At 29.8% G+C, this 15,999-nt stretch overlaps 1 protein-coding gene across 1 annotated transcript in view; it reads left to right on the top strand.

Annotated features, from left to right (window-relative positions):
• The first annotated feature begins 1,510 nt into the window (after window positions 1–1,510).
• The window catches only part of LOC145322923 (uncharacterized), a 91,152-nt gene continuing 76,663 nt past the window's right edge, over window positions 1,511–15,999 (top strand). Inside the window, exons 1-2 of the mRNA XM_080165287.1 lie at window positions 1,511–1,925; window positions 4,232–4,675. Of these exons, the coding sequence (XP_080021413.1) occupies window positions 1,820–1,925; window positions 4,232–4,675 (550 nt within the window). The 5' untranslated portion in view covers window positions 1,511–1,819. The remainder of the gene's footprint in view (window positions 1,926–4,231; window positions 4,676–15,999) is intronic.

The following is a 15,999-nucleotide window of genomic DNA, read 5'->3' as shown; positions in this document are numbered from 1 at the left end:
GGTAAAATATATAGCGGCCTCTCATTGGTTAATTAGTATTTTTTTCTGACGTCATAGTCAGACACTTTTAATGTTTTCAGACAAAATTGCTTTTGGAATGTCGATAATATGTCAGCTTTTACCACTTTTATCAATGCCATATAAAAAAACATCCAAACGAACATTAACCTTACTTAAATCATGAATTTTAAACTTTTCAATAATAATTATAATATGTAGAATTGCTATGCTTGCTAAAGTGTACTTTACTATTACAGGAATCACCATACGTGCAGATGTGGAAAAGCTTTGCTTTCGTTTTTTTCAAGATTTGTAAAATAACTAAAATTTTATAAAATTAGATAGATAGAAAGATAGATAGTTATACTCGGATGGATAGAAAGATAGATAGATAATTGTAAGGACATAAAACAGAAGTTTAAGGCATAAATTTAAAGGTCTTGTAATTTCTCCATCTAAATTTACTCTCTATCTCTCTCTCTCTTCTCTCTCTCTTTCTCTGTTTTCTTCTTTCAACTTTCAATGGAAGTTTGAAGAAGACACTGAGAGAGAGAGAGAGAGAGAGAGAGAGAGGGATAGAGAGAGAGAGGGAGAGAGAGAGAGAGAGAGAGAGTGTGTGAGGGAGACGAGAGAGAGACAAGCATTGTTGTTATGATGGTCAGATATCATAAAGGGATTCTTATTGAGAGAGAGAGAGAGAGAGAGAGAAGGGAAAGGGAGACAATAATCGAACACACACAATTTCACAGTATACTTGAAGAGGAAGTTAGAATAAAAAAATACCTTTTTTATAATCTATTATTAAAAGCAACCAAAACCCAAAACTCTAAATGTTGATTTAGGTATGTTAGAATTGTCCACTCGATCTTCACATGAAAATTTTTGTAATAATCAGAAAGCTTAGAAACTTTACAACGTTTTTATATTATATAATGTTCAAATCAAATAGTCTTTCTAATTAATTTAAAAATATAAGTATGTCCATTGCAGAAATCCTGTATCTAATTAATTTTTTAATAGATTTAAGAATAATCAACTTTAAAATAAATTTTTATACAATCCTGAAATTTTGATTCTCTAACCCAATGATATGTACTATTTAGGTCAACTTGCTGACGAACTTTTGCAATAATAAAGTTAGGTTCATAAAATGTCAGTCATGAACACTTTTATTTAATACAATTTGTAGATACTATTATCATAGAAAAATTACAATTCGACAATATGTCAGCCATTATCTCTTTTATTTGATAACAAATAGTAAACATCCATAAAGTCAAATCAATAATAGGTTGATAATAGGTTAGCCATTACCTTTTTCATTCAATACCATATGGTCGACATAAAATTTTAGATATGTAAATAAAAAATAAGAAAATTGAGAACTTTTTATCCCTACTTCCATTTTAAATCAACTGTGTTTCAGTGTTGGGAAATAGAGAGAGAAAGAGAGGGAGAGAGACAAACAGAGAGAGAGAGAGAGAGAGAGAGAGGGACCCTGAGAGAGAATAATAAGAGAGAGACACAGAGAGGGAGGAGGTTAGATCACGGAGGGAGAGAGGAGGGAGGAGGTAGGGGGTGTAGATCACGGAGTTTGGTAGATAATGTTTACGAGTTCATATCCTTACAAACAGTCTGTCATAATATCTCAAGCAGTGCTAACAACATACCACGCTACATCATCATAGTGATTTATATCAGTTAGAAAAATACATTTTTTGAAAATAAAAGTTATATAATAAAGTATTTAGAATACTTTATTGCAAGAAAGAAAGTGAAAATTTTTATTGAAATATAACGCTATTCTTATAATCTTATTATGAGTGGAGTGGGAGGGTACGGGTACTCCATCCTGGGCTACCCCTACCTGCAGATGCCAGCTGCCATGCTCCAGGCACAAGCGGCCAGCGGACAAACGGCCACAGGTATAATTGCATTCTCAGGACTTGAAAACCTCCCGCAAGCGATGTACCATTAAGACCTTTTTAAACATAAATTACCTAGATGTCTAATCACTTTTCTTAGTATGACAATCATTCATTTAGGTTTCATTTATCATGATTAAGACAAAATAGTTTTTTAATGATTTTTAAAAATAGTATAGTGTTTCTTTTCTTCAAAAGGAAGTTTTTAATTCGACTGGCAGAAAAAAAAGATGCCTTGCTGAATTATTTTTATAAGTTATAGACTAATTTTCAATTACAAATTTCACTGGTACCCAAAGTATCAGCTCATAAACTTTGAGTACTATTATTCAATTTTGATTGGTTTGTTAAAAAAAGTTGGAAAAATGGCTCGAAAGTAAAGACTTTTTATGACATAAATATTCCCTGGATGTCTTTAAAACCTTTTTCTGATATGACAGTTCTCTTATTACACTGTTTTTTTTTTAAAAAAGGCTTAAAAGGTTTAAATTGTTGAATTGGCTGTCGAGATCTATTTCTATTCATTTTAAATTATCAGTATTGAGACAAAATGTTTTTGAGGATAGTGGAAAAATAGTATAAGTATAGTTTTTTTACTAACAAAATAACTTTGAAATAAATTAGCAGAAAAGTTTGAGGCATTACGATATTATCTTTAGGCATGATAGATCTTTTGAAGAAAAGGGACATTGTACTGTTAATTACACTGAAATCATCTTATTGTTGGCCCAAAAATAGTAGTGTCCAAACATTTTTTTACAGAAGGGGTAATTTTGTTTTTAATTATTGGAGATGTATGTACATTGTACATTACCTTATCGTCCACTTATCTTATCCCTTAAGATCCCTGTCAATCTTTAACAAATAAAAACAATGCCAAATTCTTTTATAATTTTATTTTTTCCTTCTTTTGAAAATAAAATAACTTACAAATCACAAAAAGCAGAAAAAGTTTTGACATGTATAAGAAATTTGTAAATTTGACTTGGAGGGAGATTAATTTAAATTTCATATGTAGTAATTACGCCAAATTGCTATTGTTTAAAGATAAATAAAACAAGGATGGCAAATCTATGAAGGCAAAGCTTTAAAATTTTGGCAGTCGTAGAAAAGAACGCTAACAATTATAGAGCACCGATTTCTATTAATGTAACAGCCGTATGCAATAAATAGATGAATTACGTCTAAACTTATTCATTATCGTCTAAAGATTTATAAGAATTACAAGGTTGGAAGTCGATAGGACAGGTCTAACATGCCTAAATTAGCAACACGATCTTTCTGTAAATTGATGTATGGATTCAATGTAGAAAAGCTTCACTTTCTAAAAAGTAATGTCTCATAAAATTAATCACCTTAAAATTACTTTTTCACAGCAAAAAGACATTAAAAGGATTCAATTAACATTTAACCTTTTTTATATTTTTAGAAATATAAGGGTTTTGTAATAAAAAGAATTATTCAAAAATAAAAAAATAAACTTTTTTTCCAAATAAAGTAATTTTCATATTTTTTTTATATTTTATGATTGCAAAAAAAATATAATCAACAAATAACAAAGAAGCACATTATAAATATAAATTGATAGATTTAAATTTATTGTTTTATTTCTACAAAAAAACAAAGAACTTAAAAACCTTATTAACTATTTTTTTCTTAAAAAAAAGAATTTTGTAAAGACTTTGATTTAATTTAAATTTCCATCCATTTTTTTGTTGATTTAAAGTTAATTTACAAGATTAAATAAACTTTTTTTTGTAATTCAATTAAAAAGTTTTAGAATTTAGGAATTTAATTTAAATTAATTCCAGTATAGCTTCGAAACCAATTATTATCCGCTGGATTAGAACCGGCATACATAAAAATCATGTATCGTATCGTATTATATCATTATTATAACAGTTTTGTTATCCAGTGCCTTTGGCATCTCAGGGTAACAAAACTATTTTTATCTTATAATTGTACATATTTATATCCGCGGAAAGCTGTTTATAATACGATGCGATAAATAACTATTATATTAATTTAATTATTTGTTTTTGTGAAGTAGCCGCTAGTCATCTTATTCGTTGGCTGAAATCTTAGGAGATTTTTATTTTGATTGGTAGGTCAATTAGGTTTAGTGTCAAAACGTTTCAACCAAGAATTGTAATCTACAGAAGGGGTATTTTTGTGTATCATTATTTAGGATATTTATAAACTTTTCTAATATTGACTTATCCCTTTAATTCCCCATATACTTGAAAATATGTTTACTTGTAAATTACTTGTAAATTTAAATCAAATAAATAAATTTTTTTGCTAAGGTGGTCATCCCGGAGCCGCAGGCCATCAACACCCTGGCGCAGCCGCCGCCGCCGGTCACATGCAGCCCTACACAAGCCTCATGCAGGCTGCGACTACACCCACCCTGCTGAGCAGCCAGCAGTACATGAGCCAGCAGCAGCAAAACCAAGCCGGTGCCACTGTTTCATACACCATGGCCAATGGCATGCCGGCACATCACGCGGCGGCAGGCGGTGTTTTAACCGCCGCCGCCGGATTACAAGGCCTGACAGCCGCTGGGCTGACGTCCCAGGCGGCTGCAGCCGCCAGCAGAATTGTGGATATACCGCCGAAGCCGGATCAGATTGATATCCCCGAGGACAAGGACGAGTATATTAAAGAGTTAATGACGGAGCGGGAAACTATTGAGAACTCCACCGTCAGTAATCTGTCCAAGTCACACGTCCTACGCCTACTCAATCAAGGTAAGTGTGCTTTAAAATGATTGGCAGCAGGGGGGGGGGACAAAGTTACTAAAAAAATCAGCCAGGTGACGTCATAACAATAAGGGAGATGAGAGGAGAAGTAGGAAAGAAAAGCACAAAAAAAAGAGAAAGATAATCCCTCAATTATATGACGTCACGTGGCTGATTTTTGAGTGACTTTGTCCCCCCTACAATAATTGTCTGTTTGCATGTTTTAAAATATGAATAATCCCCCCCCCCCCCACTTATATACCCCTCTCGTAATCAATGTGCGCTCCACGTTTTATATTGCACCCTTTCTTTATACAAAAGTGGGTTACGCCAATTTTAGACTTTTTTGGGGGAAAGATTGACATATAAAAAGTGCGTCTCGCATCACGAAATATTCTTTTTAGGGATGTGAAGATTTTTTTTGTGTAAATTTAGAATTTTTAAGTATTTTTGAATTTTTAAAATCAAACTATCCATGAAAAGTTTATATTTTTCTAATAATAAAGTTATAAAAAGCAAAAAAGCTTATTTTTTAGTATATGAAAAAGCAAAAAGATGTATTTTGCATTTTGAGTAATTTGCCTCAAAATGTGTAGCATAATAATGAAATTACTAAATGTTGCACCGACTAGAAAAGTTTTATATGTAGCGACGCAGCTTAATCCTAAAAAAATGTTCCAAAATATTGTGAAGATTTTAAGGGAAATATTGAAATTAAATTTTTAAAAAATAAGGAGCTATGAAAACCGGAAATGAAAACCCATTCAACATTAGATTTAAAATTGTTTACACAATTTATTTATTAGTATATTATTAAGCCTATCATGGGACAAAAAAATAGCTTAAAACCATCCCAAAAATTTTACTATGAAAAAATAAAATAGCCTAAAATCGCTACTGGATTAGATAGCCCAATCGTTTCTGTAGCTATTAAACTCAAGAAAAAAAAACTTACTACTTTATAAAAAAGAATTAATCTAATCCTCAGATGATATATTTCTGTATATGACCATAAAAGATTAAACATTCAAATGTTTTTATAGTAAATTACAGAGTAGCTTTACTGATCAGAATTAGATTACTTAAATTTAGCCCTAATGCTAATAGTAAGCAAAATTTTGCAAATGTAAAAAATAGTAATTAACAAGGACAATTCATGTCTATAAGTAGCGAAGCAATAACAAGCTAACAACAATTTTAATTAGTAAAGAATAATAGTCAGGGATATAAAGGGATAAGACAATGGCCGATACATTGATGTACATCCCTATTGATGACACAAAAATCACCCCTTCTGTAGATTACAATTAGTAATACTTGGACACTCAACTTAATAAACCATCCAATTAGATTCAGTAAAAGTCCCCAAACCAACAAATAAGAAAACGTCACTATAAAACTTTGGGGACTAGTGTAATAAACAGCCCAATTTCCCCTCCTTGCCTTATAATAGTAGTAATTTAATGAAATTTAAATGTAGATTTATATAAGCAATTGGTGTTTTAAATTATGAAAATCTGTTCATAATAAAAGAAGATACAGTCATTTATTTTCTGTCGGACAGATAAACGGACAATCAGGATAAAGAAAATAGCTGCGCTGATCAAAATTTGCAATGGGGATAGAACAGGGACAGAGGGGACATTGTTGAGTAAATTACACTGGTACCCAAAGTTTAAAAAAAATATTCTTTTATTCCTTGATTTAAAGACTATGTTGTAGCAGTGTCCAAAGCTTTCCATCAAAAATTTTGATCTACAGAAGGGATAATTTTGTTTATTGTATTGAGGGTTTATCATCAATTTATCATCCATTGTCTTATCCATGCAGATCCCTGGGGGTGGGTAAGAATGGCAGCAATGGGAGAAAATTTTGTATGGGTTCAATTTAAAGTAATGAAGCAAAATTGGCTCCTCCACAGCCACCACTCTCAATAATATATTTGCACTTGCACTTTCCCTGTCAACAAAAACAGTCAAAAAACAGTCCCCAATGTTTTATGGTAAAGCTTTCTAATTTTTTTTCTTTAAAGCTTTGAGGACTTTTATTGAATTTTGATAGGTTGGTTAATTAATGGTGTAGAACGTTTCAACCACTAATTGTAATCTATAGAAGGGGTAATTTTGTGTATCATCATTATGGATGTACATCAATTTATCGGTCATTGTCTTATCCTTCAAAATTCCAGAGCTTTTTTTCTAGGGATCTTAAGGAAAAGACAATGGGCGATAAATTAATGTATCCCTCAAATTATGATAAATAAAATTACCCCTTCTGTACATTAAAGGTTTTTACAAATTAAACTTTTGGTACTAGTATAATTAACAGTTCATACTAGTTTACAAATTTCCTAACCTAAACCCTGCGGGGAACTCTAACCATACTGTTATTTACCCTGCGATGTTAACAGGGAATAATTTTTTTTCAACCATCCCGATGCATAGAAAATGCTATTTCATATAAAAAGAACACTTTTTTAGTACATTTTATTTGATTTAAATATAATCTAAACTTGTAATACAAAATTATAATTTGTTATAATAAAAATGATAATATTGTTTTATTGTATCTTATTCGTTGACTCAAAAAGTTTTGGGTTATCTTCATTAATTTTTTTAGTTGATTCCAAACTTTTCAACCAATAGTCTTTATTTTAAGTAGGGGTAATTTTATTTATCATCAATAGAGATGCATTTTAATCTATTTGCATTTTCTTATTTTTTAAGATTTAAAAGTAAGGTTATGAGTGTCCATTTAATAAAAAAAATAAACATAATGCACAAAAATTACTCTGTTCAGTTGCAGCACCACTTTTCTATAAATGTTCTGTGTTGAGTTGAAGCAACACTTTTCTATAAATGTACTGTGTTGGGTTGCAGTAACACTTTTCTATAAATGTACTGTGTTGAGTTAAAGCAACACTTTTCTATAAATGTTCTGTGTTGAGTTGAAGCAACACTTTTCTATAAATGTACTGTGTTGGGTTGCAGTAACACTTTTCTATAAATGTACTGTGTTGAGTTAAAGCAACACTTTTCTATAAATGTTCTGTGTTGAGTTGAAGCAACACTTTTCTATAAATGTACTGTGTTGGGTTGCAGTAACACTTTTCTATAAATGTACTGTGTTGAGTTAAAGCAACACTTTTCTATAAATGTTCTGTGTTGAGTTGAAGCAACACTTTTCTATAAATGTTCTGTGTTGAGTTGCAGCAACACTTTTCTATAACTGTACTGTGTTGGGTTGCAGTAACACTTTTTTATAATTGTACTGTGTTGGGTTGCAGCAACACTTGTTTATAATTGTACTGTGTTGAGTTGAAGCAACACTTTTCTATAAATGTTCTGTGTTGAGTTGCAGCAACACTTTTCTATAACTGTACTGTGTTGGGTTGCAGTAACACTTTTTTATAATTGTACTGTGTTGGGTTGCAGCAACACTTGTTTATAATTGTACTGTGTTGAGTTGAAGCAACACTTTTCTATAAATGTTATGTGTTGAGTTGCAGCAACACTTTTCTATAACTGTACTGTGTTGGGTTGCAGTAACACTTTTCTATAAATGTACTGTGTTGAGTTGAAGCAACACTTTTCTATAAATGTTCTGTGTTGAGTTGCAGCAACACTTTTCTATAACTGTACTGTGTTGGGTTGCAGTAACACTTTTTTATAATTGTACTGTGTTGGGTTGCAGCAACACTTGTTTATAATTGTACTGTGTTGAGTTGAAGCAACACTTTTCTATAATTGTACTGTGTTGAGTTGAAGCAACACTTTTCTATAACTGTACTGTGTTGAGTTGCAGCAAAACTTTTCTATAATAGGAAACATAATTCTATAATTAAAATTGGTTCCTACTGCTGCTTAAAAAGTATATTGCTAAAATTTTAAGGGTAAGGAACAGGGAGAGGGGGAACATTAGACTGTAAATTATCTGTGGTACCCAAAGTTTTATACACAGGTTTTCTCATTCGTTGGCCTAAACACTATGGGGACTTATATTAAATCTTGATTAGTGGGTATAGAATAGCAGATTACAAAAATCCATAATTATATAGGAATGGTTCTTCTTGTATTAAACCTATTATTAAACTACTTATACATTTATAAGATTTTAATTTCAATTATTTTCTATTAAAAATAATTAGGAAAAATTGTCAAAAACACAAAAATAAGAATTTAAAAAAATCTTTTAAATTCTGTAATTATATTTTTAATTTAATTGGAAGTTAGGTTGATGTAATAATTAAATAACTGTAGGGATCTTAAGGGATAAGACAATGGATACCAGTGTAATATACAACATTCTGAGTATAATTATACTAGCTATTTCAGAGATCTTAAGCTGCTAATAATGAAACCTTTTCTTGCATCTTTAATGAAATAATGATGACAATAAAATAATTGGCACATCATATTATTAATATACAAAGTAACAAAACAATAATAGTTATTTATCGCATCGTATTATAGACAGCTTTCCGCGGATTTTATAATGAAAATTTATCAAAACAAGTTTTGTGGCCGAAAGTCTGGTCTGACAAAACTATTATTAATATTCTTTTTAATATTCGTGTCTGTAATACGATGCTAATCATGATTTTTCAGTATGTCTTAGAACTGGTTCTAATCCATCGGATAATATAATTCATACTAGAAAAGTGGTTACGGTGGTTTACTATCAATATAGGGATTATTCCTTTCCATGTTATTTAATTTAAAATATAAACAATAAGAAGATGCATAAAGGGTGTGCAAAAAATTCATTCATATTGTTGCAATTATGATTTATGGGGACACTGTGGTTGACTATCTAACTAACTAATGATTATGCCCTTTCAATGTTATTTATATGTCTAAACTGACCAAGCTAAATTTGCTTGATTCACTTCACCAAGAGGTGTGTACATATTAAATTTAAGATATAAACAATCAGATGCACAAAGAGTGTGCAAAAATTTTCGGCAAATTACCGCAAATGTTTTACAGAAAAGGGGAGGATAGGACAATGAACGATAAATTTATAAGAATGAAGTCATAGTACAGATATCTTAAAGGATAAGGCAATGTACAATAAATTGATGTGCATCCCCAAATTATGATTAGCAAAATGACCCCTTCTATAGACTAAATTTATTGGTGGAAAAATTTGGACACTGCTTGTTTGTACCAACGAATAACAGAACGTGTTTATAAAACTTTGGGTACTATTATTATTCGGTGTAATATCCCCTCCTTCCCAGTTTTTTTTGATAAATTTACTTTTTGCACAAATCTTTTTATAAACTAAAATTGACATTAATAAACAAAACAATATTTTTGACTAGAGTTGGCTCGATATAATTATCTCCCTATTGGCTAGTTTTCTATATGCATATCTATTTCTCAATAAATCTATTTTCCTCACCCGGCATTACTATCTAAAAGAAAGTAAATATTTAATAATCTAAATGATTTTAAAAAGATTTTTTAAATTATATTTTTTCTTTACATTACCATCACCAAAGGGTTAATGATGATGATTACAATTTTAGTTTAATATTTGAACACACAAAGTGTCGCCACAATCGAATTCTTTTAAAACAGAGTTTTCTTACATTTATTATTTTATAAATTTAAATTTTCTTTTATATGATTAGAAATTAAATACATTGATATAAGGTAAATAGCAACATGAAATTAAAAAAAGGAATTTATTTTTAATAAAGTAAAATAATGGGTCTTATCGTTCTGGGCAGTGAGAGTTTATTATGGATTATTGGAGCACTATGAGTTTTAAACAAATATTCCTTGGAAAACTTGAGCTCGTTTATAGACATTTATTTCCTATATAGATCTGACATGGATCTTGAAGCAATTAAGCAGGCCGTTTTGTACATGTTAAAAATTGGAAGATTTCATTAAATAAAAGTTATCGCAAATATACTTAGTAAATAAGTAGCATTTTTACAATATTAAGATTCTGTTAAAATTTTAATTTTTAAAAATTACTTGAATTATTATATTGCTATCAGCGATAAGAGATTAATCCTCTGGTAATAAAATAATATTTTTGTCAAGTTTTAATAATCAGGGCGGGAGGGGACATTGGGATGTTTATTACACTAGTCCCCAAAGTTTTATAATAACGTTTTCTTATTCGTTAGCCTGACAACTTTGGGGACTTTTATTGAATTTTGAGTGTGTCCAAACTGTTCAACCACCAATTGTAATCTAAAGGTGGGATAATTTAATGTATCATCATAGGAGATGTACATCAATTTATTAGCCATTGTCTTATACCTATAATTCCTTCTTTAATAATACTATTTGATAAGCAAATTTTGCTATACGTGTTAAACTTTAAGGTTTTGTATTGACTTTAAAACATCTAATCAAATTGTTATTAACATCTTGTATATAGGGATCTTAAGGGATAAGACAATGGACAATACATTGATCTACACAACCCCAATTATGATGAACAGAATTTCCCCTTACATTATTTTTTTGGGAATTGAAGTTTTGATACTTCAGTTTATTATCAACCAATCAAGGTTCAAAGTTTTTAAGCCAACGAATGAGAATGATAAAACTTTGGGGACCAGTATAATTAGCAGTCTAATGTCCCCTCCCTCCGTTTTATTTATGAATTTTTCTGCACATGGAGAGTGTCCTTTTAACTTAAGAAATGAAAATCGATATATAATTACTTGCAACATTTTTTCTATTCAAGTAGGCTAATTTAATGATACCCCCATCAATTTTTTTACTCTATTCTCTCCCCTCCTAAGCAAAGTACTGACCAATAAATGAGGACGAAAGTAGCATCCAAAATTGAAGTAAAAATTTTTGCTTTAAAAATATCCACTTGTATTAAATCCATTGAAATGAAGAAAAAAAGACGATGAGTTGTGCCTTTAATTATTTCATGGGTTGTTAACTTTCAAAAGATAGTTTGTCCTTAAAACAAAAAAAGTAACAGTCAAATTGTGAAGAAAAAAATACTCTGTCAAAACGACAATGGTATAAGTCGACCATATGGTATTATAAAAAGTGTCGTTGGCTGATATATTATCGACCTGTCAATTTTATTAGCTGATAACTACATAACATATCTTCATCTGATATTTCAGCAAGGAGGTAGGGAACAATGGGCTGTTTTTTACACTAGTCCCCAAAGTATTAATAAAGCCATGAAAGCAGTTGAAGAGGTCCTCAAACCTCTGCTAGAGGCGAACAAAAACCGTCTCAAAATGCCCACTGAACCAGGTCAATTCATCAAAAATGCCCATATTCTGCCTATACCGAAAGACAAGAATGGATCATACAAAGTTCCACCTATAATTGTAAGGTTCCATAGTCGCCCATTGAAAGATTTTATCCTCTCAAACAAAAAAAATCTGCCTATAAGAGAAATTGACGTCAAAAATGGTGTAGAGAGATACTCGATAAGCGCCGACCTCACCAAAATGAGGTATGATGTAATGCAGAAACTGATCAGAAGTAAACAATTCTTTAAATGCTGGCACCTGGATGGTAGAGTGATCAAATATGTTAAGAACGAAGGAGACAGGATACAATCTGTGAAGTTTTTTGATAAATCATGCAATGAACTAATGAACAATTAAATAGTGATCAAAGTTAGTATATATAATAGTAATTATGACCTAATCTTAACCTTCTAAATTAAACTAGTAATTGAATTTTATTCAAAATAGTATTTCTCGCTATTTTTTTCCCCTCAATTTTTAAAGATGTCCTTTAATACACCCTAAATATCTTATTTCAACAGGAAGTTAAAATATTCTCACCCCCTCTCTCCTTCCCTTCCTTAATAAAATTTCCTAAGATTTCCCACGCAAAAATTTTACAACATTTTTTATGTGCTATTTTTTCTTTAAATTTTGACATTTATTAATTATCTAAATGAATGTTTTGCTGATAAATTAAATAGTGCAAATCAAAATGAAATTGAAAGCCCGTATCTCAGTATGGATTTAAAATGTTCCTATTTTGACAACACACAACTCATTAATAAATTTAAGAATTGCAGGAAGATAAAATTCTTAAGCTGGAATCTTGGTTCCTTACCCTCGAAATTTGATGAATTTAAAGAATATATCAATTTTCTTCTACAAAACAACATTTATTTTGACATAATTTGTGTTCAAGAAATATTTTCAATTATTGATCAAGATCTATATAAACTTGAAAATTATAATTTTGTATTCTCATCTAGAAAAAAGGGGAAGGGAGGGGGAGTTGGAATCTATATTCATAAAAAACATAGATTTACTGTAATTGATGATTTATCATATTTTGAAGAAAATCTTTTTGAATCTTTAACATTGAAAGTTATTACTGAACAGAAAAAAAGCAATATAATTAGTTGTGTCTATCGTCCTAATTCTCCAATACAAGGCATGAGTTCTAATGATCAGATGGAATATTTCATTGATAAAATATCAAATTTACAAGCAGCAATGTCATCTTATAAAGGTGACTCTTACATCATGTCTGACTTGAATTTAGATCTCCTTAAATTTGAATCTCATTTAAAAACAAGTGATTTTATAGAGAACACTTTATCTAACGGGTTTTTGCCTTTAATTACTAAACCAACTAGAGTTACACATGCTTCATGTACATTGATTGATAATATTTTATCTAATTCTTGCAATAATACATTGGAATCTGGCGTTATTCTGAACTCAATTTCTGATCATTTCCCTATTTTTCATGTTAGTTCTCAAACACAAAAAACAGAAAAGCCTAAAACATTTATCAGCAGGGATATAACAAGTGAAAAAATTATTCAATTTAATGCAATGTTAAACACAAACAACTGGGGTAATGTTCTTAATGAATTAAACCCACAAATTAGTTTTGAAAACTTTCATGAAGTATTTGATTGTGCTTTTAATTTACATTTTCCCATCAAAGAAGTTAAATTTAATAAAAATATTCATAAAATAGAGGGATTTATGACGGGAGGGCTTATGATTTCTAGACGAAAAAAACTTGAGCTAGGGACAATTTATTCAAAAAATAAAACACCAGAAAATAACATTGCATATACAACATATAGGGACATTTACAATAAGGCAATAAAAGATGCAAAGAAAATTTTTTACAGGGAACAACTTAATCAAAATAAAGAAAATCTAAGAAAAACCTGGCAAACTTTAAGACAAGTAATCTCAAAATCAAATGACAAGACATCGTGTATAGATGAAATAATTGTCAATGATACATCTTACAGTAATAATCATGATATTTCTAACAAATTTAATACTTATTTTACTTCAATTGCTGATGAAATTGCCAGCCAAATTAACCCTTCCCCACTTAATCCGTGCGACTTTATTCCTGATACAGACAGTGTATTTAAGCTAAGAGAAATAAATATTCATGTTCTTTTTAATTTAGTGAAAAAAATGGAAAATAAAAAGAGCTCTGACATGTTTGGATTATCAAATTGTTTATTAAAACAAATTATAAATAGTATTGCCGTACCTCTTGTTCACATTATTAACCAATCTATTAAAACAGGTCAAATTCCTTCACAATTAAAAATTGCTAAAGTTTTGCCAATTTTTAAATATAGTAACAGCTCTAAAATGGATAAATGTAACCCTGGCAATTATCGTCCAATAAGTTTGCTACCTATTTTTTCAAAATTGTTAGAAAAAATTGTATCTGAACAACTCACAAGATATCTTGAATTTAATCAAATTATCTATGAACATCAATATGGATTTCAAGCAAAAAAATCTACACTACATCCTATGATTCACCTTTTGAATTATCTAGGACAAGCAAAAAATGAAAATTTAATTACTATAGGGGTATTCTGTGATCTTGCTAAATGTTTTGATACAATTTCGCATACAATTTTATTAAAAAAACTTTAAAAAATTGGTATACATGGATTAGAATTAGAATGGTTTAAAAACTATTTAAGTAATAGAAATCAGTTTGTTTATACAAATGGCGAAAAAAGTGATTTATTAGGAATCAACAAGGGTGTCCCACAGGGAAGTATTTTGGGTCCAATTTTGTTTCTAGTTTATATCAATGATATTAAAAATTGTACTAGCTTAATGACACTACTCTTTGCAGATGACAGTAATTTTTTGATATCAGGAAAAGATTTGAATGAGATAATTGAAATACTCAACATTGAACTTAAAAATATCTGTGATTGGTTTCGTTGCAATGAAATGTCTCTTAATCCAACTAAAACTAAATTTATGATCTTTAATAAAAGGGAGGATTCCATAACTTGGGAACAAATTAAAATTAAATTAGATTTTAATAATGAAAATGAGAATGATACAGATAAAATTAGATATTTGGGTTATATCAACCAACAGAGTGAAATTCCTGCAATTAAATTTTTGGGTGTGTTTATTGATTCTCAACTTAACTTTAAATACCATATTGAATATTTAAGGAAAAAAATATCTAGAAGTTTGTTTTTAATCAATAGAGTTAAGCATATATTATGTGAAAAATCCTTAGTAACACTATTCCACTCTTTTATAAATAGCCATTTATTGTATTGCTTGCCAGCATGGAGCTGTGGCTTAGAATCATCTATTAAGCCTTTAGTAGTTCTACAAAAAAAAGCTATTAGAATTATACACAAATCCGCTTATAACAGCCATACGCCACCTTTGTTTAGGAAAATTAATGTTTTGCCTATTAAGGAGCTATCTATTTATACAAAACTACTATTTTTTTATGATTTTATTCGCTGGAGGCTACCAAATTCTTTTGATGGTGTATGGATTAGAAATAATCTAAGAAATCAGAGACAACTAAGAAATTCTAGTGAGTTTTACATTCCAATAGCCAAATTTAAAAAAATTGAAAGGTTTCCATTATTTTCATTTCAAAGACTATGGAATAATTTTTGTCATGAAAAAGATCTTTTAAATGAGAATATTCCTAAAAAAACATTTGCATTAAATCTTAAAGATGAACTTTTTAAATCTATATGTAATATTGAAGAATGTAATGAATGTACTTAAAATATATTGATTTGCCTGGATTTATTAAAAACCTTACTTTATTAATTACAGAAATGGTTTTAAAATTTAAGAAAAACTAGCCTTAAAATTTATTGTAACCCTTCTTTCCTTCTCTTTTTCCCCTGTCCATTTAATTTTACCTACATTTATTTTGACATTATTACTTCTTATTTTTCTTATTAACTTAATGCCAACCTAAAAAAGGCAATGCAAACATCTCGGATACGCATATTCCTACTTTTAGGGAAGCCTAATCAGTGCCACACATAACATCTAGTGTTAGTCATGCAATTTAAATTTATAAATATTATGAAAA

The sequence above is a fragment of the Acartia tonsa genome, chromosome 6, assembly GCF_053477335.1.
Source record: "Acartia tonsa isolate MP-2025a chromosome 6, ASM5347733v1, whole genome shotgun sequence".
NCBI lineage: Eukaryota > Metazoa > Arthropoda > Copepoda > Calanoida > Acartiidae > Acartia > Acartia tonsa.
The sequence above is the reverse complement of the archived record's forward strand: the minus strand, read 5'-3'. Positions and strand labels throughout refer to the sequence as shown.